Below are 27,210 nucleotides of genomic sequence, written 5' to 3' on the forward strand. Positions count from 1 at the left end.
TATTTTTTTCACCTTTAGTCAACTGACCAGAAATAATTCATTATGTCATCAGATGTTCTGAAGTAATTGAACCATTCCACAGATAATAAACTTTGGACTCATGACTTCTGAAATCTTATTGTTTAAGGACTTTCTGTGAGTTTTGCTCATTTAAAAAATTAGTAAATGCCTCCACAGACACGAAGCTTCCATTTCTTATTCAGGAAAAGGGGGAAAAAAGCTGTATTTTAAAACAAATTAAATTAGCATTAGCTGAATTGTTTTGGTGTAATAGTCAACAAGAAAATGTTTAACAATGGTTGAAGATTTTAGAGTATATAGTTGGGTTTCAAATGTAAACAATCCATTAAGATATATAAAAGGGAATAATAGATATCACAGTTATGGCACACTACTGACCAATGTCTTTCTGGATTTGGCTTTTGAGTTTCATCATTAGCCATATAAATAAGCCATAGAAGAGATTGAAATAATTTCCCTGATATAATGGATAAGGTATCTACTATCTGAAATTTAAATGTTGGTAAAGTTGATGATAACATCTTTAAAATGTATGACCTTTTTTTTTAGGTAAGATTTCCTCCAGTCAGAATGTCAACTGAGAATTCCACAGATCTAGTTCAGTATGTTTCCAAGTAAGTTATACTTCCAATAATTGTAACTATTTACTATGTTGTTGAAATGCCAATTTATAGGCTCAAAGGTCTATAAGAAACCTGAGGGGTCATCTCAATCTCTTCCTTTGCCAACAGTGCAGAGTGAACTATCCCAGTCCTATCTTTCAGGAGAGCCTTGGTGAACATTTCTGTTATTACAAATATTATATGCAGAATATTATGTAAATATGTGAATACTATAATAAATATATTTAAAACATTATATAAATGTATCATGTGATGCTATATAAGTAAATATATAAATATAAATTATTATATATACTTGTGTATAAATATTATTAATTAAATGAATGAAATTATAGAAGATGAGATATAGCAAACTATTAATTTCAAGATAACCATGATAAATAACCCTTTGTAATGAAAATGGAAAGGGTAGGGAGAAGGGGAAGTATAGTCAGTATCTTAAGAAAAACTTGTCATCTGTTATTTAAAAGCTGTTGGTTGGTCAGCTTTTAAAAAACTGGATCCCATCCACAGTATGTCTGCAAAGGAATAACTAATGAATGGCCTTTGGTGAAAATGGTTAAAGATGTGACCAAATCATAGACAGAGGCTTAGAAATATTAATGACTGACTCATGTCCTTACTTTTATTTTTTTTTGTGAGGCAATTGGGGTTAAGTGACTTGCCCAGAGTCACACAGCTAGTAAGTGTCAAGTGTCTGAGGCCGGATTTGAACCCAGGTACTCCTGAGACTCCAGGGCCAGTGCTCTATCCACTGCACCACCTAGCTGCCCCTCATGTCCTTACTTTAGACCAAGATAATTATGCCTGTTGAAATGGAGATTTTAAAATGTTTATTAGCATGGAGTGTCAGATGAGAAATAGAGGAAGGAGGGTCCCCATAACAATTTTTACTAAAGCATTCTGCAGTGCAGCAAAACATTCTACTACTACATACCTCTCACAAAGTTCACACTGAAATTTCTTTACTCTTACCCCATCACTCTCTTTCTCTCTGTCTCACACACACACACACACACACACTGGAGACAATTTGTACTTTAAGAAGAATGTATGTATATTCCTTGCTTCTCCTATTCAGTTCTCTCCATATTTGTTATTTTCAATTTATTTAATAAGCTGTTCAGAACCATGATTTCTTCATTATTGATAATTTTTGATTGGTCATATCCTGATAATGGAGTATTGAAGTGTCCTATTATTGTTACATTTTTGTCTCTTCTTACCTTACTGCTAAGTTTTATTTTACAAATTTAACTAGCTGTTTAATTGTTTTATAGATAAAATTTAAATTGTTACATATTTGTTATACATTTTTCCTTTCACCATTGTATAATACATTTGTTTCTTTTAAGGCTTTCTTGTATGAGTTCTACTTTATCACATATTAGTTCTCCTAGTCCTGCATTTTTTTAACTTCACATAATTTAGACTGACCTCCTAAATTAAATCTAGGCACTTTTTTTCATTATTTTTTCCTATAAGCAAAAGATTGATAGAGTTTGATTCTGGATCCATTCTGTAACTCTTATTCTTTTAATGAGAAAATTCAAATATAAAAAACAATATTAGAGTGACATGAAACTCTTCAGAAACTACGAAGGAAAAAAGTCAAATCTGGACAAACTATATAAAAAGTACGTCACAACTATGTAGGAGAACATTTCTTTTCTTTTGTTTTCTTTTCTTATTTTTAGTGAGGCAATTGGGGTTAAGTGACTTGCCCAGGGTCACACAGCTAGTAAGTGTTAAGTGTCTGAGGTCGGATTTGAACTCAGGTCCTCCTGACTCCAGGGCCTGTGCTCTATCCACTGCGCCACCTAGCTGCCCCTGAGAACATTTCTTTATGGACCGAAACTATCTTATCTATCATCATATATAACTATGTTACATATTGTGCCTTACACATTTTTATAACTTTTTATTAAATTTACTTGAAATGTTCTATAAGGAAAGAGAAAGATCAATTCTATTAGAAACCAAGTATATTTGGTTAAAATCTAATGATTGCCTATAGACTAAGAAATGAAAAAGGAATAAAACCATTGGGAGACAGTAAATTGGTATATTTCTTTGTGTAGCTAAAAAAAAGTATAAGGAAACACAGCATTTCCTAGAAAGTTCTCAGTACTAAAATAAAGAGAAAGGTTCACTGGTAATAGTCTTTTTAGCTTTTTCTTCCTTTATATTTCCCTATAAATCCCTCCATTTGACCATACTAGTCTATTTACCACTTCCTAGACATGCCATGTACTTTCCTGGCTCTGTGGCTTTGTTCATTCTATTTTCCCCATCAGCCCAGAGTGCAATCTGAGAATCATCAGTGTACAAATGATCATTGAATCCATGGGAGCTGATGAGATCATCAAATCAAATAGTAGGGAAGGAAATAAGAATTGGGCTCAGGACAGAACCCTGGGACCAACCACAATTAGCAGGCATGACCTATTTAAAGATCCAACAAAGGAAATTGAGGAGTGGTCAGATAGGGAGGAGGAGAACCAGGATAGAGTAGTATCACAAAAACATTTTAAAAAATCAAGGAAAAGAGGCTACAAAGAGATCAATGAGGAAAAGGACTGAGGAAAAGACCATGAGATTTGGCAATTAAGAGATTACTGGGAGGGCAGCTAGGTGGCAGAGTGGATAAAGCACCAGCCCTAGATTCAGGAGGACCTGAGTTCAAATCTGACCTCATACACTTGACACTTACTAGCTGTGTGACCTTGGGAAAGTCATTTAACCCTCATTGTCCAGCCAGAGTGAGTGAGAGAGAGAGAGAGAGAGAGAGAGAGAGAGGGAGATTGAGATTGAGATTACTGGAAACTTTCAAGAGAGCAGTTTTAGTTGAATGATAAAGTAGGAAACCAGATTGGAGAGAATTAAGAATAGAGTGATAGTAAAGGAAGTAGAGGAATGCATTGTAAACAGCCTTCTCAAGGAGTTTGGGCACCAAAAGGAGGAGAGATATAAGATGATAGCTAGTGGAGATGGATGGATCAAGTGAGGGTTTTTTGAGAATGGGGGAGACATGGGCATGTTTGTAGGCAGTAGGGAAACAGCCAGTACACAAGAAGAGACAGGATAAAGAAGAGTTCGATCTGCTGGAGAAGATAGAATGGAATTGTATCGAGGGTGCAGGTAGAGGAATTTGGCTAGGTAGGGTGAGATAGGGGGTGGGGTGCAAAGGCTGTGATAGAGGCAAAAGATAACAATGATGTGACGTAAGCAGGAAGGCAAACGAGGGAGATCTCAGAGAATGGACTAATTTTTTTCAGTGAAATATAAGGCCAGGTTCCCAGCTGAGATATCGGGAGGAATTTGAGGAGACATGAAAAGCTACTTTGGTGAGCAGGATAGTGAGTCAGGGAGGTATAAAAGAATTGCCTTGACCAGTGAATGTACAGTTGAGTTTTTGTAGCATAAATTTGTAGTGGACCCCAGTCAGCACTCCAAGCCAAGCAATCTACCCATAACTGCAATATTCAGTCATATTCAAAATAATTTGCAGGGGATTATAGAATGCTTGTATAATATTAGGAATCCGTTCTGGGCCCAAGAACCTGGGGAACTGCACAACCCTCATCTCCTTCAGAGGCCCCTCTGCTCCACATCTACCTAAATTCAGTTCTAGGGGATCTTGGCCTCTAATAAGAGGGACAGGGGTTAGGCTCCCTTGTCTCATATACTCTTTGACTCACACCCCCACTCGCTTGACTTGACTCTTGCCTAGGTTTCCTTTGTATGAATCAGGCATGAAGCAATTATTTGTTTCCTACACACAAAAGAAAAGTTAATACACAAAAAAACTCTTACAAGTGCCCATTGACACAACATTGTAAAAGAAAATTATGCAACTTATAACTATTCTTATAATCACATCCAGGAAGCTAACAATTAAATCTGATTAAAATGTAAAGCAGTTTGTGAAACCAGTGAATAGGCATGGCCACATTTCACCTTGACTCTGTACTATCCAAATAACTTCCAGTTGTTTTTCTCAATGAAGCAACTCCTAGTATTCTCCAGGCAGCTGGACCCAAAGGACCTTTGGACCTCTTGAACTCAACAAGTCACTTTTTTTATTTTTTTGGTGAGGCAATTGGGGTTAAGTGACTTGCCCAGGGTCACACAGCTAGTAAGTGTTAAGTGTCTGAGGCTGGATTTGAACCCAGGTACTCCTGACTCCAGGGCCGGTGTTCTATCCACTGCACCACCTAGCTGCCCCAACAAGTCACTTTTTAAGTCTGGATAAATCCATCACAAGGGTAATAATTGGTCATCCATTCAGGAAAGGAAACCTAAAATAGAAAAGGTGTCCAGAGGCTAATGTGCCAACTTACCTAGTGGATTCCCCCTATTCTAGCTTCCATTTGATAGTGGTTGACATGGTGCTATGGTGAGGAAGAGTCAACCCATCTTCTGTCCATTATTAGAAGTTTCAGAGTTACCTGATGCCAAGAGGTTGGGCTACATGATTTGTAAGGTCCCCTCTGGCTCTAGCATTTTATGATCTATGAAAATTTATTTTACCCTTGAGATTTGGGAGTTTTAACTTTGAAGATCCTTAATTTGATTTAAAACTTTATAGATGGGACATTAAGGTGAATATAATCTCTTATTCACGTGGGGCTGTTTCTTATCCTAAATTTCCAGAGGAAAAAAAGGAGATATAGAAATGAAGTGATTTTTACTGGCAGCCCTATAGGCTGAACTGTAGCCAATATGTTTCAATCATTCTCACAGGAGAATATTTGGGAGAGGTAAAGGCCCTCTGGCTGACTACTAGTGCTTTATATTTAAAGTCTGTGCACATAAAAGTTTCAGTAAGTCAAATGGATAACATGATAAATGATTTATTATTTCTTCTTACGAGTGGAATAAAACATCTAGGGTTTGAAAGGGATTGTTTTCAGGGATTTTTTTAGCATGATGGCAGTCATTTTATTATACATGACTTTTGCCAGTACATTATGAAGACTTATATTTGGTAATTCTTGGTCTAGTAGTATTTTGATATATCGGAAGGTTGAACAAAAATAAGATTATCATATTGCTTGGGAAAAGCTCAGATGGGTCATCTAGTGGTGTTTGCACCACAGAGTGAAGGAGTCATTTTAATTAGAGGAAGCAATCATAGTGTAGCAAAAAGAAAGACTTGGGTCAAATTCTACCTCAGACAATTACAGTGTGACCTTGAGCAAGGCACTCACCTCTTTAGGGGTCACTTTGCTCATCTGTAAAGCAGGGAAAACAGTAGTTGAAGCATTTACTTTGCAGGGTTATTACATGAATCAAATGAGAAAATACATTTATAGTACTTTGCAAACCTTAAAAACCATATAATTATCAGATTTTATAATTCTCATCTCTAGATTGAGTTCAGGAGCCATATCAAAAGACCTGAAATAGAGGGAATGAATTAGCAAATGAATAAACGTGTTTGGAATATGTGTGTATGTGTGTCTGTGTGTCTGTGTGGCTCCGGTTTGGTTCCTTTTCCTTATAGGAGCCCTGAGAATTCCCCCTTTGGGGGGGGGGGTGTGAGGCAATTGGGGTTAAGTGACTTGCCCAGGGTCACACAGCTAGTAAGTGTTAAGTGTCTGAGGTCAGATTTGAACTCAGGTCCTCCTGAATCCAGGGCTGGTGCTCTATTCATTGTGCCACCTAGCTGTCTCCCCCCCCCTTATTTCTAATATTACCTTGTTTCTCCTCCTTGGTTAAGTATCACTAAGTGACACCTCTGATAGGACACTATGAAAAGGCTTCAAGGCCATCCCTATAAGAAAGTGGAAATGGTATGCTTTCATTAAGCAGCTCCTATAAAACAGGAAAAGATCAAATGATTCTCCTGGGACAAGAGGGACCTTGAGTCATCTTTCTTGGAAGACCATTACAATGTTTCTGAGTAAACTGGGGTCCCATCAAAACCTTTAAAGCCAATCTAAAATGTGCTGTGTAACATAGGCTATACCTGAACCCATCTCTTCTCTTCCTCTCCCCACCCCCAACCCCAGCCAAGTTTGGCTTGTACATAAAATCTGCATTTGGCATTGTTCCCATTTACATTTGTCTGGTCTGCTTCTGGTTTCCCACCTTAGGGGTCACATATAGAATTTGTAGTACAGCCCCACAAGCCTTTCCTCCCATCCCTACGTCTTCTCTTCTTCCCAACTTAAAATAATGAGAATTATCTCACCTTTGTGCATCATTTTAAGGTTTGCAAAATATTTATGTACCTGTGCTGGGTGCTATAGGAGATGTAAAGATTAGTAAGACACATTCTTCCATGCAATGTTTCCTTGACATTAATGTATCTCTCCTAAAATTCATATTGATATTTTCCCATAAAGGGGTGTTGAGTTCAATGGCAAATCCACAACTTAACCAGCCACATAACCATTGTACACATAAGAACACATACAAGGTCTTTCTTCTGTTCTTCCCTTGCCATAATCAGAATGTTGTGTTGACCAAAATCCTGCCTCCTACTGCTGACCCAAAACTAACATGTTTATGGAGTTCTCTGAAGTAGATTTGTCTATTCAAAAAAATAGAGCAGAAAAGATAATGGGATGTTGTATATGTACCTGTTTCCTGTATCTGGAGCACAACTGGAGTAAGTCATATAAATCAAATGGAACTAGTGCCTTGGGGTTATCTTTTGGCAAATTTCATCCTTTAAAATGTGTTGCATTGTTTGCTTTCAATAGTTTTGAAGTCTGTGGATGAAGAAGCTAAAACAATTCTCTCTGAAAAGGTCCCTAAAATTTTTTCATCTAGGGACTGTCAATTTCTATCCACAATGCACAAGTAGATCACATTACTTTTCCTCACTTTGACAGCTTAAATACAGAATTTGATGTGTATTGGTAATTTAAATGAGACGGATACAAAAAAGCAAGAAAATTGCATGTGTGAGGACAGAACCTCATTCTGACACTGGAGAGAAACCATTTTGTTCTTCCACTTGGATGTGCAGATGACTTGGATAATGATGTCAGGGGAAGACATGTTTGACCTTTTCACAACTGGGGAAACCAACTACAAAATTATTACAGTGATTCAGTCAATAAGCATTACTATGTTCCAGGTACTGTCCTAAACACAAAGGATACAAGTATAAAGTGTAATTGAGTAAATCAATCAAGTCACTGCCCAAAGTGACAGTATGCCATGCCCAACAAATGCATTAGGTGACAATATTTCTCAGTTCTTCACTAGGTGTGAACAAAGCCTGGATGCCTTCCTAGGTTCCACAGGAAGTCTGCTCCAATTGGCTGAGGAACATTGTAATGCATTATTGGGACATTATAATGTAGATTGTACAATTCTATGAAACCAGGGAGTAAGTTAGAATCATGGCTTTAGTGGAGCAGTGAACCAGAAGGGAGAACCACCCCTGAAAAGGAATGAGTTTGGGTGGAACTTCTCATCAACCAAGGCTGCTTCTCCTCCTCTTGGCTGGATCTTATAATCTTCAAAGGGTCTGGAGGATTTGAACATTTTACTCCATGTCCTAACAGCATCCTCAAAAACAGTTTCTGCAGCGGGATCCAAGAACACACTGCACTTGATAAGGAAATCAGAGTCAAAGCTTGACAAAGAGCCAGCAGAAAATCTACAGTAGACAAAGTGGAACATCTTGGGAACTCCAACAAAAGGACTTACAACAAAAGGAACTGTGAGTTACACCTTTTACTACATGTGATCTCTGAGCTTCAGCCTACTTTCCCCTGGATTCTGTACATACAGGCAGAAAACTGTGTTATAGTCTTCTGGGAGGAATGTTTTTTACTGTTAATTGTGAGAAGGGAACCCAAAATGTGAAACAGTTTTAGAAAGAGATTTATCAGTTCATTTAGTAAAGGAGAGAGAGTCAGAAGAAGGTCTGGCTCCCTCTCATCCAGGTTCCATGAGATTTCAGACAAAGGTATAGGACATTCGCCTGATTGGTCTCATATAGGCAGTAGGTAGTCTCCTGAAGGGTGGTTTGGAGTATATATCAGCAGGTAAGTCATTCTAATGTGGGCTACCCAAAGCACAAGCTTTGAGGAGACCCAAAACAATGCCTGAGTGGCCCCAGGATAAACATTAAGTGGCAGCTAAGCATTCCTTACAGCCTTCTGGTTTCCCTAGAACATCTCTGGGGTCAGCCTGACCTCTACAAGTAAGCTTTGGAGTTAGACAATTTCTAGCTACATAAAGTTAGAGCCAAACAATATTAATAAGTGATAAAAAAAACCTATTTTTCCACAGTACCAATTATTTTTACTGTACCACTTCAGAAAATACTCCTTTGTAAAATCTAACTGATTTTATGAACTGATAATCATTACTTGAAGCACACTGATGATCCTTGCTGGAAGCAATATTCTTGAGCTATAGTATTACAAATACATTTGTCCAAACCCACAGGTTGTGAATGGACTTAAAGGTTGAACAGAACATTTTCTATTTGGTTCTGGAGTAACAGGGAGCTCCTAGGATATATTGAGTAAGGAGATGTCATGGTCAGACCTATGCTTTGGGAAAATCACTTTAGCAGCTAAGGAGAGCATGGATTGCAGTGAGGAGAGACTTTAAGCTATCAAACCAATTAGGCAGTTATTACAATAGACTAGGCATGAGACAATGAGAGCCTCTACGAGAGTGACAACTGTGCTAGTAGAAAGATGGGGAAATAACAAGAGATATTGTCAAAGTAAATGTAATAACACTTTACTGCAGATTAGATTTGTGGAGTGAGTGCAAGAGAAAAGTCAAGGATGATATCAAGGTTGCAAGTCTGGTGACAAGGAGCATGGTGGGCCCTCGATAATAATAGGCAAATTTGGAAGAGGTGAGGGTTTAAGGGAAAGGAGTTCTGTTTTGGGACATATTGAGCTTGAGATGCTTACAAGGTTTTTTTTTTGTTTGTTTTGAGGTATCAAAAAAGTTAGGTGGGGATGTAGGCCTCAAGCTCAGGAGAGAGGTTAGGGCTGGATATAGACATCTGGGAATCATCTACATAGAGAATCCATGGAAAGTAATGAGATCACTGAGTGAAACAGAGAGGGAGAAGAGAAGAAGACATAGAATGGAGCCCTGGAGGTTACCCACAGATAGTGGGAATGATCTGGATGAAGATCTAGCGAAATAAACTGAGGAATGGTCAGTTTGGAGAAGAACTGGGAGACGGTAATGTCACAAAAACCTAAAGAGGAGAGAGTATCCAAGAGAAGAGGATAATCAATAGTGTCACAGTTGAAGACAAGACAGGTGCAGAAGGTTGAAGACTGAGAAAAGACTATGAGATTTGGTAACCAAGAGATAACATTGGTGAATTTCGACTACAACATAAATGGAATGAACAATGATACAAAAATAATCAAAAGTGAATGCTATAGTAATTACATTAACCAAATTTAATCCCAAGGAAGAGATATGAGCATACTCTTCCTCATAGTTAACCTTTTCCTTAACCACTCTCAGTGATCTCCCTCTGCTCTGAAAAGGGGTCCTCAGCCAGTTCTAGAAAAGACCATTGATCAAGGCCATGAGGTCCACACCCAGCCATTTTCTCTTTCTTGAGGCAAGAGCTGGGGCTTTGTTGTAAGTGGGCTTTGTATCACTAAAGCGTGTTGGTTTAAAAAGACACCTCATTGAAACCTCTTGGACAGCTATCCTGAAGCTGGCTAGAATAAAAACTATTCCTAAGGTAAAAATAGCTTTGTTTAGAAGGGCTAGAGACTTTCTGTAGTATGGGGAACCTGTAAGTATATCTAATGCAAAGACCCTTGTACCTATTGTCAGGAGTCCTGGATTCCAACCCAGGGCCAAAATTGACTCATCTTTGTCACCATATGTAAATCATTTAATCTCTCTGAGTTTGTTTCCTCATCTGTAAAATGCTCTGCTTACTTTCTGAGGAAAGGGCTCAGTGAATATTAAAGTGCTATACAAATATGGTTTGTTATGTTGTTATAGAGATAATTTATTAAAGCAACACACCTTCTTTCCTCATTGTCCTCTGAGATCAGTTGTGGCAACGTGTTTATAGGCAGCCATTCTGTCTTCTGGCTGCAGTTTCCAATGACCTTCATGGTGCAGTGAAAGCTTTATCTTTCATTTGGGATGAATGTTGTAAGCAACCAGTAAGACTAACAAAGACGGCACTCATCACAGCCCTCCACTAAGCTGCTTAAACCAGTCCAAGATACAGTGGTTGCTGATCAAAGAGGTACTTGAGCCTGAGGACAACAGATAGCACAGAGTAAAACGAACATCAAGCCTGGAAGAAAGAAACAAAGATCCTGTTTTCCTGCGAGTATCTCTTGATGTAAAAACCAGAAAGAAAATAATTTTTTAAAAGATCCTGGCTGATCCCTTCAAGCATTCCCTCCAGTATTTTTAAAAGAAAAAAAAACTGACCAGGATTGGTGGTGCACAACCATAGTCCCTGCTGGAAGGGGGAGGGGGAGGCTGAGACTAGCATACACTTGAGTTAAGGAGTTCTAAAGCCAGTTTGTTGTCTGCATTAAATCGACCACTAATAAGATGAGCCCTGGGTCAGGTTAAAAATAAAGCAGGTTAAAGCTTTCTTGCTGAACAGTGGGATTAGTTTCATGTGGGCCACTGGCCTTTGAGCCTGGGGGAGATGGGGAGAAACAATCTCAAAAACCAAAACAAAACCAAGGGGAAAAAAAATTTTTAAGTTTTTGTCCCAGTGATACTAAAGGAAAAGTTTGTCATTATTATCTACAGGACTTAAGCACAAATGTTAAACTAGTCCTGGCAGGAAGGAACGGAAAAAGTTTCCTCATCTACAAAATGAGGGGTTATGGACTAGATAACCCCATAGGTCATTTCTAGCTAATAAATCTCATCATCACCAAGGTTAGTTTGGGCTTTATGTTTTCTAGAAAAAAGAGAAGAAGGGCACAACAAACTTCAATTCTATACTGTGAAATTATGACAGACAATAGTCAAAATAAGCTTTCTTTCTCTATGGCCAAGGCATCTTTCTAACCATTCCTTTAATATAATTTCGCAAATCTCTTAGATACTGTAACTTCCTTCAAAGTGCCACTCAAACACCACAGCCCATAGGATGTCTTTCCTAATCTCCTTAGCTGCTACTTACACACACACACACACACACACACACACACACACACACACACACACACACCATTACCTTGTCTCCCTCCACCAAATATGAGCTCATTGAGTACAAAAACTATTTCATCTTGTCTTTGCACCTATTGTGCCTGGAAAATAGCACACACTCAATAAATGTTTGATGATTGATTTAAACACATTAAAATGTAATAGCAAAACTATTCAGTGGTTGAAGGTATGCATCTCTCTTGATCTTGTTCAGCATAAAATTGTTCATCTGGTTTTGAATTACCTTAAAATTTCACAAATAGTCACGTCCACATTTGTGAATAAACAAGCTTGACTCCCAAACTCCTATATCTTTTTCCCAGCTAAAGTATAATTTTTATACATGTTTATACACAGGATTGTGCTGGCAAATATTTGACAACTGGATTTCTGTAACATGTACAATATACTATTAAGTTTAATCTGCATTATTAACATTTTTCTCTATCACTTTAAATCTAGACAATCAACAAAACATAAGTCCAGCCTTGACATAGTTTTTGTCGATTTTTTTTTTTGAGGCGATCAGGTCATTAAGTGACTAGATTTGGACTTCCTGATTCCAGTCCTAGTGCTCTATCTACTGTGCTACCTAGATGCCCCATTTTTGTCTATTTCCAAGGTGATCAGAACTCTCAAATCTTTCCAAGTTGTTGGGTTTTGTTTTGGTTTGGTTTGGTTTTTTGGCGGGGCATTGAGGGCTAAGTGACTTCCCTGGGGTCACACAGCTAGTAAGTGTCAAGTGTCTAAGGCTGGATTTGAACTCAGGTCCTCCTGATTCCAGTTCTGGTGCTCTAACTACTGTGCCACCTAGATGTCCCATTTTATCTGTTTCCAAGGTGTAAGTGCTCACACTAAACATTTGACAGCTGGTTCTCAGAGATGGTACAAGCTGGCTCCAGCATACCCCTGGATTCATTATATACTCAGTAACAAGATTGTGGTTGGATGTTCTGTGTAATGGAAGGAAAAAAATGTAGGAAGAATAATTCTGATTTCTCCCCTAATGGATTTCCTCCCTATATCCTATAGAACAAAACTGCTATGTGTAACAGTGTTTGTTTATGTGAAAAACATTAAGCATGTGTAGCATGATGTTAAGACAGTGAGAGAGAACTGCCTTTTAGGAGAAACATAAAACCCAGATTCTGACCACAGGGATTCTTAAGACCTCCCTGGTCCTCTTTGTTTTATAGAGGTCTGTTAATTCTATGAGTTTATAGATCCTGGTGGAGAGGAAAAACGAACAGGAAACAAGAGTCCCAATTTGGTTTCTTCTTCCTCATAGTTATCAATATAAAAGTCTTGATTTCTATTTTTTTCTCCTCTGGCCAGGGATCAGCCTTTTCTTCCTGCCATTCCAGGGAATCTGAGGTATCCGGTAGAAGAACGGCTAGCTAGCCAGGAAAGAACTATAGCCGTTCTTCTTGAACAGGCCTTTCGCATCAAGGAGGAGATCTCATCTTGTCTTCAAGGGAGCCGGGGATTCCAAAAAGAGGAGTCGATGGCCCGGCAGCTGCTGGAAAACCACATCCAGACTATCACCAGCATTGTCAAAAAGCTCAACCAAAACATCCAGGTGATGTGCCATCATTTTTTTTTTTAACCAATTTGGAGGCAGCGTTATTTAACAGAGAATGTCTGCTAACCACTACCATTTTTAAAATGGCATGAATGGGTTTTCCTGGATAGAATGGTAAATTGCATAGTGTTCAAATGATCACATTGAAGGAAAGTGATTGAACTGAACTGGGAATTCCATTTCCTAGAGCTTTTTGGAGCATGGGGAAAGAGGAAGAACAGAGGAAACAGAGACCTTATCAGGCCAGTTGGTACATAGGGTCTGGCCCTTTAAGATGAAGCTTACTAGTGTGGCTGTAAGGATGGCAATAGGAACCTTGGATCTGGGGCAATGTAAGAGAGGCAGTATACTTCTTTGCCCCAGGATAGTGGTATACGAGCCAAGTTGTGCTTCTCCCCACTCACCCCTTAATGATAATCTTCCATGTCTCACATTCTACCTCTATTCTGGTCTCCCTCCCTTCCCTCTTCCCTTTTCCACTGACCCATGAAAAAAGTACTCTCTTCCCCACCATCCACCCCTGGATAATCAGCAGCCCCAGTTAAGGCCCTAAGAGCCGTGGAAAATGATAATTTTTTTATTTGATTATATCTGTTGAGTAGGCATTTTTAAACTAAATCCCTGTCACAAGCTAAAAATATAACAATCCTTAGAAGGTAATTTAGATTAATCCAATGATAAACTTAAAAATAAGTTAAGAAAACTAAGTCGTTTGGGAGCTTGCTCCTTTTCAGACAGACAGAGGACTATCCTGAATGAATCATGGGTCTGGCTCAATATTCCATCTCTTATTATCTTATATTTAATGACAAGAAACCTTGAAGACCCACTTTTTCTACACCTATGAGGATTATTCTGACAAAACATTTGTAAGAATTATCATAGAACCATAGATTTAGAGTTGGAAAGATCTATAGAGACTATCAAATCCAACTCTGTCCTTGTACAAATAAGAAAACTGAAGCCCAGAGAGATTAAGTGGTGCCCAGGATCACACGACAAGTTTGTGGGGCAGCACTGGAACTCCAGTCTTTCTGACTCTAAGTCCAGTGCCCCATCCACTCGGAAAAAACCTAAATAAAAACATCTGCTTTAAAATTTGACTCTACTTTAGAGGGATACTTGTGAGTACTAAAGAGATAAAGGATTATTATTTCCAGTTAATGAATAGTAATTTAGAGATTTCCAAGATGTTAGCCAGAATCTTCCAGGGCCATCAACCTTGGTTAATGTTGCTTCCAAAAGTAATTAAGGCAACCCTAGGAGCAAAATAAGCACTGCAAGTTAGAGTCAGTTAACTGGCATTTATTAAGCACTTACCATGTGCCAAGCATTGTACTAAGCACTGGGCATACAAAATAAGGCAGGAAATAATCCTTGTTCTCAAAGAGCTTACAATATAATGGGGAGACAATATGCAGACAACTGTATGTATACCAACAAGATTATATGTACATGAAAAATTAGGGATAGTCTCTGAGGGAAGACACTAAGGAGGACTGGGAAAGGCTTCTTGTAGAAGGAAGGACTTTTACAGAGACATAAAAGAAGCCAGTGAAGCTTTGAGTTGGAGATAAGGAAGGAGAGTGATAGAGGGATTGGGTCTTGGTGTTGGGAGATGTGTCAGGTGGAAGTCATGAGATAGGCACAGAAAGAGTTGCATTTTAGTGCACCATAAAAATATAGAAGTCCAACATTAGCACAAAATAGCTACCTAGAGGACCCAAATCTTTGGAAACTGAAAATAGAATGAGATTCTTAGAAACATCACCATTTTCCCTGAAATTTTCATTACATTTCTTTCACCAGTTATTGGGAATAGGAGTGTTTTTTGTCCCAGTGACTAGCTATTTTGGTTTCATTCTGAGAACAAAATAAACCAGAACACTAGCCAAATAGTGCAAAATCTCAAAAATATTTGAAAACCTCCTCTGGGATTCATATTATATAAATTCCTAATTCAGACAATTTGGTGAAGACTTTTCTGAATTAGTGAAAATTTAGATTATAAGACATTTTTTTAAAGAAAATAATAAACAGTCAAACTAAAGTTTTACAAGGTAGAGGTCCTGCTGAGGATTAGTAGTTAATTACCTATTAATATTTAGTTAATTGTATACTGTTGAAATATTGTATATTATACTTAACCCTCATTGCCCCACAAAAAAATAAATATTATAATTTTTTTTGTTTTTGTGAGGCAATTGGGGTTAAGTGACTTACCCAGGGTCACACAGCCAGTAAGTGTTAAGTGTCTGAGGCCGGATCTGAACTCAGGTCCTCCTGACTCCAGGGCCAGTGCTCTATCCACTGCACCACCTAGCTGCCCCTATTGTATATTATAAAATACAGTAAGTGGTATATTGTCAAATGAATACTATTGAAATGTTTTAAAACAAGTTATTGCTCCAAATAGTATATTTTCTGTAGTCTGTATTTTATGGTCCATATTCAGAAATAAAGCCAGAATATATGTGTCAGGTAGGATCATAAAATCATAGTTTCATTCAGACTTTTTTTTTTTCAAAAAGTAGAACTAAATTTAAAACACTTAAACATTTATTGAGCACCTACCATGTGTCAGGCTCTGGAGCTAGGCACTGGGGTTACAAAAGTAAAAACAAAATCTTCCCGCCCTCCAACAGTATGGAACATAGATAAGTAAATATAAAGTAATGGGAGAGGAAGCACCAACAACTAATAGGATAAGGAAAAATCTCATGTAGGAGATGGCATTAGAGCTGCATCTGGAAGGGAGCTAGGGATTCCAAGAGGCTGAAGTGAGGAGCAAGAGCATTCCAGGCACGTACAAAGACACAGCATGTACAAAGACACAGAAGAATTAGTTGGAGGCAGGGAAGGACAAATAGACCAAATCAGCTGGAAAGCATCACATTAGAGGAAGTTAAGTAGAATAAGTTTGCAGGGCAGCTAGGTGGTACAGTGGATAAAGCACCGGCCCTGGATTCAGGAGGACCTGAGTTCAAATCCGACCTCAGACACTTGATACTTACTAGCTGTGTGACCTTGGGCAAGTCACTTAACCCCCATTGCCCCCCACAAAAAAAAAAAAAAAGAATAAGTTTGCAAAGAGAGGCTGGAGTCAGGTTTAAAGGGGTTTAAATGCTAAACTGAAGGATTTGTCTTTTCTTTTTATCTTAGAGCCACAGAGGATCTTGTTCCTAAGTAGGGAAATGGCAGCCTCAGTCTTATACTTTGGGAACAAGAATTTGACAATTGTATGGAGTGGGAATTATACACAGAGGTGCTGGAGGCAGGGAAACCAATTGGGAGGTTACAGCAACAGTCGAGTGTGATGTTAAAAATCTAAATTGTGGTTGCCTTAAATTAGAAGATTTAGCACCCGTCCTTGGGCATTAAACATTTATTAAAGCATACAGATATTCCCATGGAGTTCAGAAAGTTAAGAAAAAAGCCTATTTAGCCTAGAGTTCCAACCTGGGCTGGTTCTTCCTCAAGTCCTCTGCCACAAGCCTGCTTCAATCACGAACTCTCCAGCAAACTGATTGTGGAAGCTTTTTATAGGTCTAGAACAGAGGCGGTCCTTACACACTGCTTCAAGCTGATTGGTTGGTGTCATCCAAATCCATTGGTTCTGAAGGTGTTCTCAAATTGTGATTACAATCCAGTTAACTCGAAGTAGGCTAATCAGCAGTTAATCACTCTCACTTGATTTAATTAGTCTAGATTAATCTCCAGGTGGGTCTTTGAGTATCTGCTAAATCTCATTATTTCATCACATGAGGAAATATCTAATGAGGATCTGAAATTAAGTGGTGGCGGTGTGCATGGAGAAAAGGGAAACAAGAAGGAAATATGTTGTAGAGGTAAAATTCAACAGGACCTAGCAACTGGTTGAAAATGGAGGAAAGGGAAAAGTCAAGGATGCCTGAGATTTCTAAACTGGATAACTAGCAGGCTGGTGGTGTGCCAAACAGAAAGAGAGAAATTAGAGAGATAGCTAGGTTTGACTTCTATTTGGGGCATATTGAGTTTAAGGCATCAATGGGATATACGGGTGGACATGTCCAGCAGGGAGCTGGTAATGTAGGGCTATAACTCAAGAGAAAGATAAGGCCTGAGTGTGTGGCTTGGGGAGTGATCTGCAGAGAGGTGATAACTGAACCCACAGGAACCGATGAGATCACCAAATCAGAGTATGAATCCGGAAAAGAGAGCCCAGGGGCACCCCCAAGCAAAGAGGGTGGAATATGGATGATGGTCTACGCATAATATAGACTGGGGAGAGATCAGACAGTTAGGAGAATCAAAAGAGGGAAATTTCTTGAAAAGCCAGAGGAAAAAAGCATCCAGGATCTACACTAAACAGTCTCTGGTTTTTTCCTGCTCCAAATCTTGTGAACATGTGATCCTATGGAATCTGTGATTGGATATTCACTCATTCTCACTCATTAAAAATGAAATGAATTATTTTTATCAATTTCATCTTTCTTTTATGCATTACTTACTTTCTGTAGGCCTCCCTAATCTTAGTGCCTTCCCTCTGAGACTCTCTACATTTTATCCTGTCTATATCTTGTTTGTATGTAGTTATTTGTATCATGTCTCCCCTATTAGAATGTGAGCTTCTTGAGGGCAGAGACTCTCACCTTTCTTTATATACCCAGTGCTTAATAAAGGTTACTTTACTGACTTTTTTAACTTAGTAAAAAAGCTTTGTTGTAAAATAAAGTCTGTTGCTTTTTTGAGTCCTAAGTCAAGCTTTTCTTGTTCTTCTGGCAGTTTCCATCAGCTAATTTGTAAATGGACAAGTGTCTGTATATGGACATTTGACATGATTTCATTTCCATTTGCTTAGCAAGCCCTTTTTATGTAGATAGTGCCAAAGTAAACTCCAGTCCAGTCCTCATCAAATTATCATGAATTCCAAATGAATGGGGTTCTAATCAATGCAATGTTACTCTACTGTATGATATAGAAAACTCAAGTCAAACAATAGTGCTGATCCAAACCCCAAATTTATGCTAAAAGTGGCATATTCCCCAAATATTGAATACTAGTTCAATTCCATCACACAGGAACTTACAAATTATATCCTATGGGCCAAGCACAATTCGAGAGACATTAAATACACACACACACACACACACACACTTTCTTTTCAAAGTTCTTTTTTCTCTCACTTTCTCTGAAATGGAGTTATTCCTACTAAGAACTATAGACCTTTTCTTGTCAGTGATTTCCCATTCCAATTCAGATTCAACAAATAGATAAAGTGCTATGCTGGGCAAAGGGAGAGATACTGTGTTTAGATAAGAGTGGTCCTGTTCCTTATCAACATTATAGTCTTGGAGATTTCCAGGCTATCTCTATAGCTCACATTATAACTTCATTCAGATTTCTACTTGCACAGATATGCAGTCTTCCCCAGAATCATCCTATCTCAGCATTGACATCAGCAATTGGGGGAGATGGAGAAAAGAAGTTAGAGGTTGGAGAGATGGCCTTAATTACCAATAAATCTATATATTTATTATAAATGCCATTTGGTCTGGGTTGGAATCAAGGGGAAGTTGCAACTGTTACACAGAATTTCTTGGTAATATCTTACAGTAAAAGCATTTAAGAAACCAATCTCATTTCTAGACAGTACTGTCATAATGAAAATATTATTTAATTTAATTCAATAAATTTTACTAAGTTCTTTCTAAAATATTTCCAGATTTTTAAAGCATTTATTATGTGAAAGGCAGTGGGGGTACAAAGAATGGCTTTCTGCATCTTTGGAGGGCTTTTCTCCTGTCAAGGAACCTGCAGTTTTGTAGAAGAAGGATAAAAATAACAATAGTTCAAATTATTGTGTGATTTGGCACATGCAAGAAGACACATAATCACAGAATTTCAGGATTAGAAGGAACCTCAGCAGTCATTAGTCCAACTATGAACTCCATCTCTAACATACCCAACAAGTTGTTATCTAACCTCTGCTTGCATATTTGCAGTGATGGAGAAGTCACCACCACCACCAACAGCTTTCCCATTCATTCCATTCTGCTTTTGGAAAACTCTACTTAAATTTAAGTTTTTCCTGACATCAGGATTAAATCTACCTCTTGTGGCTTACACCCACTGCTCCTGGTTCTGCCTCCTAGGACCAAACAGAACAAATCTACTCCCTCTTCCACATAACAGCCATTCAAATATTTGGATATGGCCACCATATTCCCCCCTCAACCTCCTCCTCCCCACCCCCACTCCAGTTTTCTCTTCTCCAAGCTAAACATCCCAATTTTTTCAAGCTATCATCAAAGTTCATGAACTCAAGGCCCTTCACCAATCTAATTGTCCTCCTCTGGACAACTCTCCAGCTTATCAATAGCCTTCCTAAACTGTTTTACCCAGAAAGGAACACCCTTCTAGATGGGATATGACCAGGGCAGAACAGTATCCACCTACTTCTTCCTGGAAGCTATGCCTCTCTAAACGCAACCCCTAATTGCGTTATCTCTTTTTACTGCCATATCATGTTGCTGACTCGGTTTGCTGTTATCTAGTTAGTCAGTCAATAAACAGTTAGTTATTAATTGCCTACTCTTCACCAAGTGCTGTGCTAAGCTAATCTAGCTCCTTTTCAGTGAAAGTTCTTTGTAAACATGTAGATTGTTACTGCTGCTCCTTCAGCATACCCCACGGTCCCCTCATGTCGTAAGAATGCACCAGTTCTTACACTGAGTTTCTTTCAAGGTGATGAGATCTTGCCATTTCTGACTCCCTTCCTCAGACACTGAAGAATCAGTAATGTGAAACTTCCCTGGATCTATTCCTAGAAGCTCTGGCCTTCTTTTATACCCTCTATCATCCTCAACTACTATTCACCAGTCAATGAGAAAGCATGTATAAAGTTCCACTATGGTCCAGGTATATCTACCTTCTTGCAAGCTCAAGAGGCATGAATTGTCAGGGCAGCCAGGTTTTGAACCCCAGCTAATTGCCTACTATAGTCACTCAGTAAGTACTTTGAACAAGTCAGAATTGGTCCACAAAAATGCTAATACTCCAGGGAGATTTTCTGGGTCTGAATGTAGCAGAGCCACATTATACAGCTTCTTAATGACATATATGATTTTCCCAGGGAGCTCCAAGCTCTCCTAAATATGATTAGTCTCTTTCATCTAATCCACAGAGATTATACAGGTACATGCTACAAGTGTCATATATATATATATATATATATATATATATATATATACATATATATATATATATATATATATATATATGTGTGTGTGTGTGTGTGTGTGTGTGTGTGTGTGTACGTGTGTATATGTATATATGTGTATATGTATATGTATGTATATATACACACGTGTGTATTATATAAATTTATATATATTATATCACCTCTGTAATACAATTGGTAATTAAATCTACTACCTAACATAGTAGGGACTGTCTTTTAATCTTTCCATTTATATTTGTATTTACAGTGCAGTGCTTGGCACCTAGGAAGTACTCATTGCCTTGACTTGACTTCTACTTTCAATCCATACTATCATTATTGTATAAGGTTGATGAGTCCAGGTGGAAAGAATCCAGGAAAGATTGTCAGGGCAGGGCTTAATTTTGGATACTTTTGCTCAGATGATCTCAGGATGGACGACCAAGGCCAAAGCAGAGACTGCTTCAGATTTAAAAGGTTCCATTTCTAAAGCTCAGGGAAATCCTTCTGGAAGATGGCACATTGAGCAGAGTTATTCATTTGGGAAAGGAAAAAAAAAACATGGGGGGAGGAGGGAGGTAGGAAATAGAAACCACATGAAGAGTAAGTGGAGGTAACCTATCCCAAAAGATCTTTTGCTAATCGATCAGTCAATAAACATTTCTTAAGCTCTTTGCTCCAGGCACTGTGCTAAACTCTGGAAATACAAAGAAAACACAATCCATATTTTCAAGGAGCTCATATTCTAATAGTAGTTATGTGCATTTCTAATAGTAGCTCCCAACTGAACCCAGCAAGCATTTATAAGTATTTATTAACTGCCTACCACATGTAAAACTCTTCTATGTATGGGAAATACAAAAACTACCCCTTCAAGAAGCTTATATTTACTGGAGGATGCATCATTCGAACAGATAAATCAATACCATATCATTTAATGAGGGAATAGAGCAGTAAGCAAAATGGAGAATTAGAAAAAACTTGTATTGGAAGGAACACATAAGTTGAATATTTTTGAATGAAGGATTCTACATTCCAGGCAAGGTGGTTGGCCTTTACAAAGACATGAAAGCAGTAGATGGAACGTTCTGTTTGTGGAGCAACAAAAGTTCAATTGTCTGGAAGCAGTATACAAAGGAAGGAATATGAAATGAGGCAAAAGAGAGACAGGAGCCATTCTGTGAAGGTTTTTAAGTTCAAAGCTGAGTTTATATTTTATCCTAGAGAAAATATGGGGCCATTAAAGATTCTCGAATAGGGGAATGACATGATCAAGGAGCAGGGGAACAACATGGTCTGTCTTGTGTTTTAGGAAGATTATTTCATAAAGTATTATTTGAAGAGAATAGAGGCATCAAAGCCAGGGGTCAAATTAAGAAGTTATTGCAATAGTCCAGAGTAGAGGTGATAGAGCATGAAGGTGGTAGATGAGTGAGTAGAAAGAAGGTTAAGGAGGGGAGAGATATCACAGAAGCATATTTGATAAGACTTAGAAATTAATGGGATATAGCAGATAAGGGAAATGGAAAACTTTAAGAAGACAATGAGATTGTGAACATAGGCATATGAAAGGATATTCCTCAAAAGAAATAGTGAAGTTTTTATTATGGGTAGGTTTGGGTAGAAAAGTTGAGAAAGCCAATGAGTTCCATCTTAGACTTATTGATTTTGATGTCATCCAGTTTGAGATATCTAATAGATTATCGGTGAGGGGCTAGATCTCAAAAGAGACAAGAGAGCTTGGTAAATGAATCTGGGGTTGTCTGCCTAGAAGTGATGGTTGAGCTATGGGAACTTGTGATAGGATCAAGAATGTATCAGAGCGGGGCAGCTAGGTGGTGCAGTGCATAAAGCACCGCCTTAGATTCAGGAGGACCTGAGTTTAAATCCAGCCTCAGATACTTGACACTTACTAGCTGTGTGACCTTGGGCATTTCACTTAACCCTCATTGCCCCACAAGAAATAGAAATAATAAAAAGAATTTAAAAAGAATGTATCAGAGTAAAAAAGAAAAGGGACCAGGAAAGAAACTTGGGAAAGACTCTCTTGACCAGGAGGTGAGATATAATTGATAACCCAACAGAGGAGACTAAGAAATATCCAGATAAGTAAATAAACCAGAACAGTATCATGAAAGAGAAGGAGAAAAGTGAGGTGGTCCCTACTCCCCCAATGATCTCCTGGTCACTCAGAGGTCACCAATAATCACTAAAGAGCAGACCTCACTCAATTGGTACAGGACCCCCTTTAGGGTTCTCCTTTAGTCTATTGCTTCTTAGGTCCTTCTGTCCTGGTTCCCTTCCCAGTCTGAGTTAGACCTGAATAGTCAGAGTGACAGCAAGTTGAGTACCACTGAGACACTTAACTAGTAAGAGTCTAGAGCTATTAAGTGTCTGGAGTGTTGTTACTGGAATGTGGGTAAATCCCACCTTTTCAACTTTCCTCCTCCCCTTGTGCACAGAGAGATTTTCAGATCGAGGGCAGCCCCACCTCCCTTTCTTCTACCTGTCCCCCTGCTCTGCTTTCAGGCTCATAATGGAACAGAAGGGGAAAGTGGACTGGATTGGTTTTGGAAATTGAAAAATTCTTTTAATGACCCCAAGCTTCTCCTTGAAACAAAGGCCCATTTAAAAAATGGGGCGGGGGGGGGGGGCAGCTAGGTGGGCAGCTAGGTGGCGCAGTGGATAAAGTACCAGCCCTGGATTCGGGAGGACCTGAGTTCAAATCCAGCCTCAGACACTTGACACTTACTAGCTGTGGGACCCTGGGCAAGTCACTTAACCCCCATTGCCCCACAAAAAAAAATCAAAAATTTAAAACAAAAATGACCAAAAAATATTGTTTTAAACCAGCAACAATATTCCAGTGATGTTGTATAGCTTTGAGTCATGGAATATTGTCATCTCTGGAAAAGGGTCATTGAAGATTACCCAAAAATGGGCACATGGTGTGCAAGAGCAGGCTGGGGCACATGACAATCAAGGAATTATGCAGAAATAGAATAAGGGACATTGTCAGAGAAATGTCTAACTGGAGCACCACAATCTCTGATGAATTAATTCTACAAATTCTTAAGCACCTAAATGTGCAAAGCACCAGACTGGGCATTAAAGAAACATTTCCCACCCTCCGTGAAGTAAGCTCCATTCCACATCCAAAGCTAACAATCACCCTAAAAGGGCAATGGAAAAACACATGGAGGCTGTAGTGTCTTTCTGATCATTGCATATATGCAAAAACAAGCTTTTCACATGAAAGGGTAAGGAAAAGAACAAGCATTTCTTTATTGCCTAAAATGTGCCAGGCACTGTGCTAAGCACTTTACAAACATTGTCTCATTTGATCCTTGCAACAACCCTATGAAGTAGGTGTTTTTGTGATTCCTACATTACAATTGAGGAAACTGAGATGGACACAATGTAAGTGACTTGCCTAGAGTCACACAGTGAGTAAATGTCTGAAATTCCTCACTAAATGAATAAAGCAAGCTAGAGAAAGGTTGGGTCTAGAGAGGATCTTTGAGAGAGCATGGACAGGAATTAAACAGGATAAGAAGGCATGAATGAATTGAGATCTGTCCCTATGGAAATACGTATTAATAGGTGCATAGCTAACTCTCTCTCCCCTCCCTCCCTCCCTCTCTATAGAGAGATGAGAGAGAGAGATAGTGATAGAGAGATAGAGATAGAGACAGCAATAGAGATAGAGATATAGAAATAAAATATATACATATATAAAATAAATCTACATACACACACATATATAACATTAAATATATATATATATACACACATACATATATACATATATGTATATATAAACCATGTTTGTGGAAATATGAACCAATAGATACATAGCTAACTATATATGTGTATGTGTACATACATGTATATGTATAAATATATATAAACTATATATGTATATGTGTATATACATGTATAGGTATATATGTATATTTTTATATACATACATATATATATAATGTTCACATTCATTAGGTCATAGATTCATTGAAGTTGTTTGGTTTTTTTTAGTTAGGCAATTGGGGTTAAGTGACTTGCCCAAGGTCACACAGCTAGTAAGTATTAAGTGTCTGAGGCCGGATTTGAACTCAGGTCCTCCTGACTCCAGGGCCGGTGCTCTATCCACTGTTCCGTCTAGCTGCCCTTGATTCATTGAAGTTTTAAAACATTAAAAGTTTACAAAGTGGTTTACATTAATTGAGCCTCACAACAATCCTGTGATTTAGGGTAGAGACTGGCTGAGCCTCAGTTTCCTTATCTGCAAAATAAGGGTTTTATAGATAAAGAAACTGAGGCTCAGAAAGGTTAGGTGACTTGCCCATGGTCACACAGCTGGTAAATATTGGACCCAGGATTCAAATCCACATTTCTTCTGCCTCTAAACCCAGTGCTCTCTCCACAATTTTTGAAATCAATATTTAGAACGGGTAATAGATTTAAGAATGGGCCTGCAGTGTCAAAGAATAGATAATGTTGGGAACTGAGTTGCAAAGATCTGACTCAAAGTCTTCCTCTGAGAGCACTTACTCACTGTATGATCTTGGCCAAGTGGCTTAGCCTCAGTCTTTTTTTTTTTTTTTTTTGGTGAGGCAATTGGGGTTAAGTGATTTTCCCAGGGTCACACAGCTAGTGTTAAGTGTCTGAGGCTGGATTTGAACTCAGGTCCTCCTGAATCCAGGACCGGTGCTCTATCCACTGTGCCACCTAGCTGCTCCATCAGTCCTTTTTTAAAAACAAGGCTGATAATACCTAGCTGATAAGGTTGTTGTGAGGATTGAGATAATGTACTTAAAGTGCTTTTCAAATTTTAGAACTATATAAATGTCAATCATTGTTATTGTCTTCTTATTTTGATCTTTTCAAAGATGAAAAATAGCCCTGGGTTGAGTCACTGTCTTGAGATTATTCTCTATATTTGATGTTTAGTGTATTATTAGACAGGTAGATAAAATACCTGTAGTTAGGTACAAGTTTTAGGATGTAAGCTCACCCTTTGTGGGCTCATTGCAAGCAACCTCCATCCTCCTCATCATGGGGATTATTCTTATTATTCTGCCTAAACTGGCCACCCAACTGATAACAGAAAGGCCTCGAAAGCCATTTAGTGCAACCTGTACCTGAACAAAGCAGTTGGGTAGCGTAGTAGGACTGGAGTCAGGAAGACCAGATTTCAATTCCAACCTCAGACACTTACTAGTTGTGTGACGCTGGGTAAGTCATTTAACCCTGTCTGCCTCAGTTTCCTCATTTGTAAAACTAGCTCACGAAGAAAATAGCAAAACACTCCAATATCTCTGCAAAAAAAGTCCCAAATGGGTTCATGAAGAATTGGACATGACTGAAACTAAACAATAACAACTAAATAACAATATACCTAAACAAGAATCTAAAGCATAGCTGACAAATAATGCTTTCCCTGTGGCATGAAAAAATATATATTAATAAGGATTTTCACTCAAAATTTACAGATTCTAGAAGAACAAATAAGAGCCCGGGACAATGCAACCACTGAAAGTAATTTTGCTTCTCAGAGTTTTAACCAGAATCAGCTTCATGGAATGGGAGATCTCCGGGGAAGAGTGGCTAGGTAAGTTGAAAGAAGATTCACTTGGAATTCCTAGGCTAATAATTAGATGTCACGATCTCTTTTTTTCCTCAACTCGTTTCTGCAGACAAACGTCATAGTGTGGTAACCAAATTAGTGTAACTATGGTAAACTAGAGATAAGTTTGGTGGAGAAAAAAAAAAAGATTCACAGTGAGAGCCAGCTTGTTGCAATGGGGAGAGTTCTGGGTTTGAAGACAGTAGACCCGGATTCCAACCCTGCTTACAAGCCCTGTGACTTTGGGCAAGTCATGTCACTTCTGTAGTAGTTTCATAATCAGTAAAATGGGAGGTTGGATTATATGGCATCTATATTTTCTTCCAGCTTTAAATCTATAATCCTATTTTTTTTTCACTTACTTTATTTTTCTTAATTTGTTTGTTTTGTTTTGTTGTTGGTGAAGGCGGTTTTTGGCCACGTGGCAAACATGGAAATATACTTTTTTTTAATGAATTGAGAGACAGAGAAAGACAGAGAGAGAAAGAGAGAGAGAGAGAGAGAGAGAGAACTTATAAGCCTTTGCCTGTGAAAGACATACTTATTCTCCACCAACAGATTGCCATGAAAACAAAATAGACAAGAGAATTTTCATGAATTCTTACCTCAAATCTGCTTTCAGATGCTTACTAGTTGAGTGATCCTGGGCAAGTCATTTAACCTCTGTCTGCCTCAGTTTCTTCAGCTGTAAAATGAGAATAATAACAGCACCTACCTCCCAGGAGGTTTGTAAGGATCAAATAAGATAATTTGTGTAAAGCACTTAGCACAGTGTCTGGTAAATACTAAGTACTTAAATGTTTGTTTCTTTCAGAAAAAAATAAAATCTAGGAAATACAGAGTTAGGAAAAATCTGAAAACCCAGCAAAATGGTACAAAGTATTTCACAACTTGACTCTACTCCAAAGTGTTTATAGCTACCCTCCCCACCACCAAAATCCAAGAAGCAAATTTTACAAGAAAACACACACACACACACACACACACACACACACACACACAACTT

The 27,210-nt window shown here is 38.4% G+C and overlaps 1 protein-coding gene across 1 annotated transcript in view; it reads left to right on the forward strand.

Annotated features, from left to right (window-relative positions):
• Positions 1 to 576: 576 nt before the first annotated feature.
• Positions 577 to 27,210, forward strand: part of FAM81B (family with sequence similarity 81 member B) — a 77,608-nt gene continuing 50,974 nt past the window's right edge. Inside the window, exons 1-3 of the mRNA XM_043977961.1 lie at positions 577 to 635; positions 13,131 to 13,374; positions 26,071 to 26,189. Of these exons, the coding sequence (XP_043833896.1) occupies positions 592 to 635; positions 13,131 to 13,374; positions 26,071 to 26,189 (407 nt within the window). The 5' untranslated portion in view covers positions 577 to 591. The remainder of the gene's footprint in view (positions 636 to 13,130; positions 13,375 to 26,070; positions 26,190 to 27,210) is intronic.

This window comes from Dromiciops gliroides, chromosome 1 (genome assembly GCF_019393635.1).
Source record: "Dromiciops gliroides isolate mDroGli1 chromosome 1, mDroGli1.pri, whole genome shotgun sequence".
Classification (NCBI taxonomy): domain Eukaryota; kingdom Metazoa; phylum Chordata; class Mammalia; order Microbiotheria; family Microbiotheriidae; genus Dromiciops; species Dromiciops gliroides.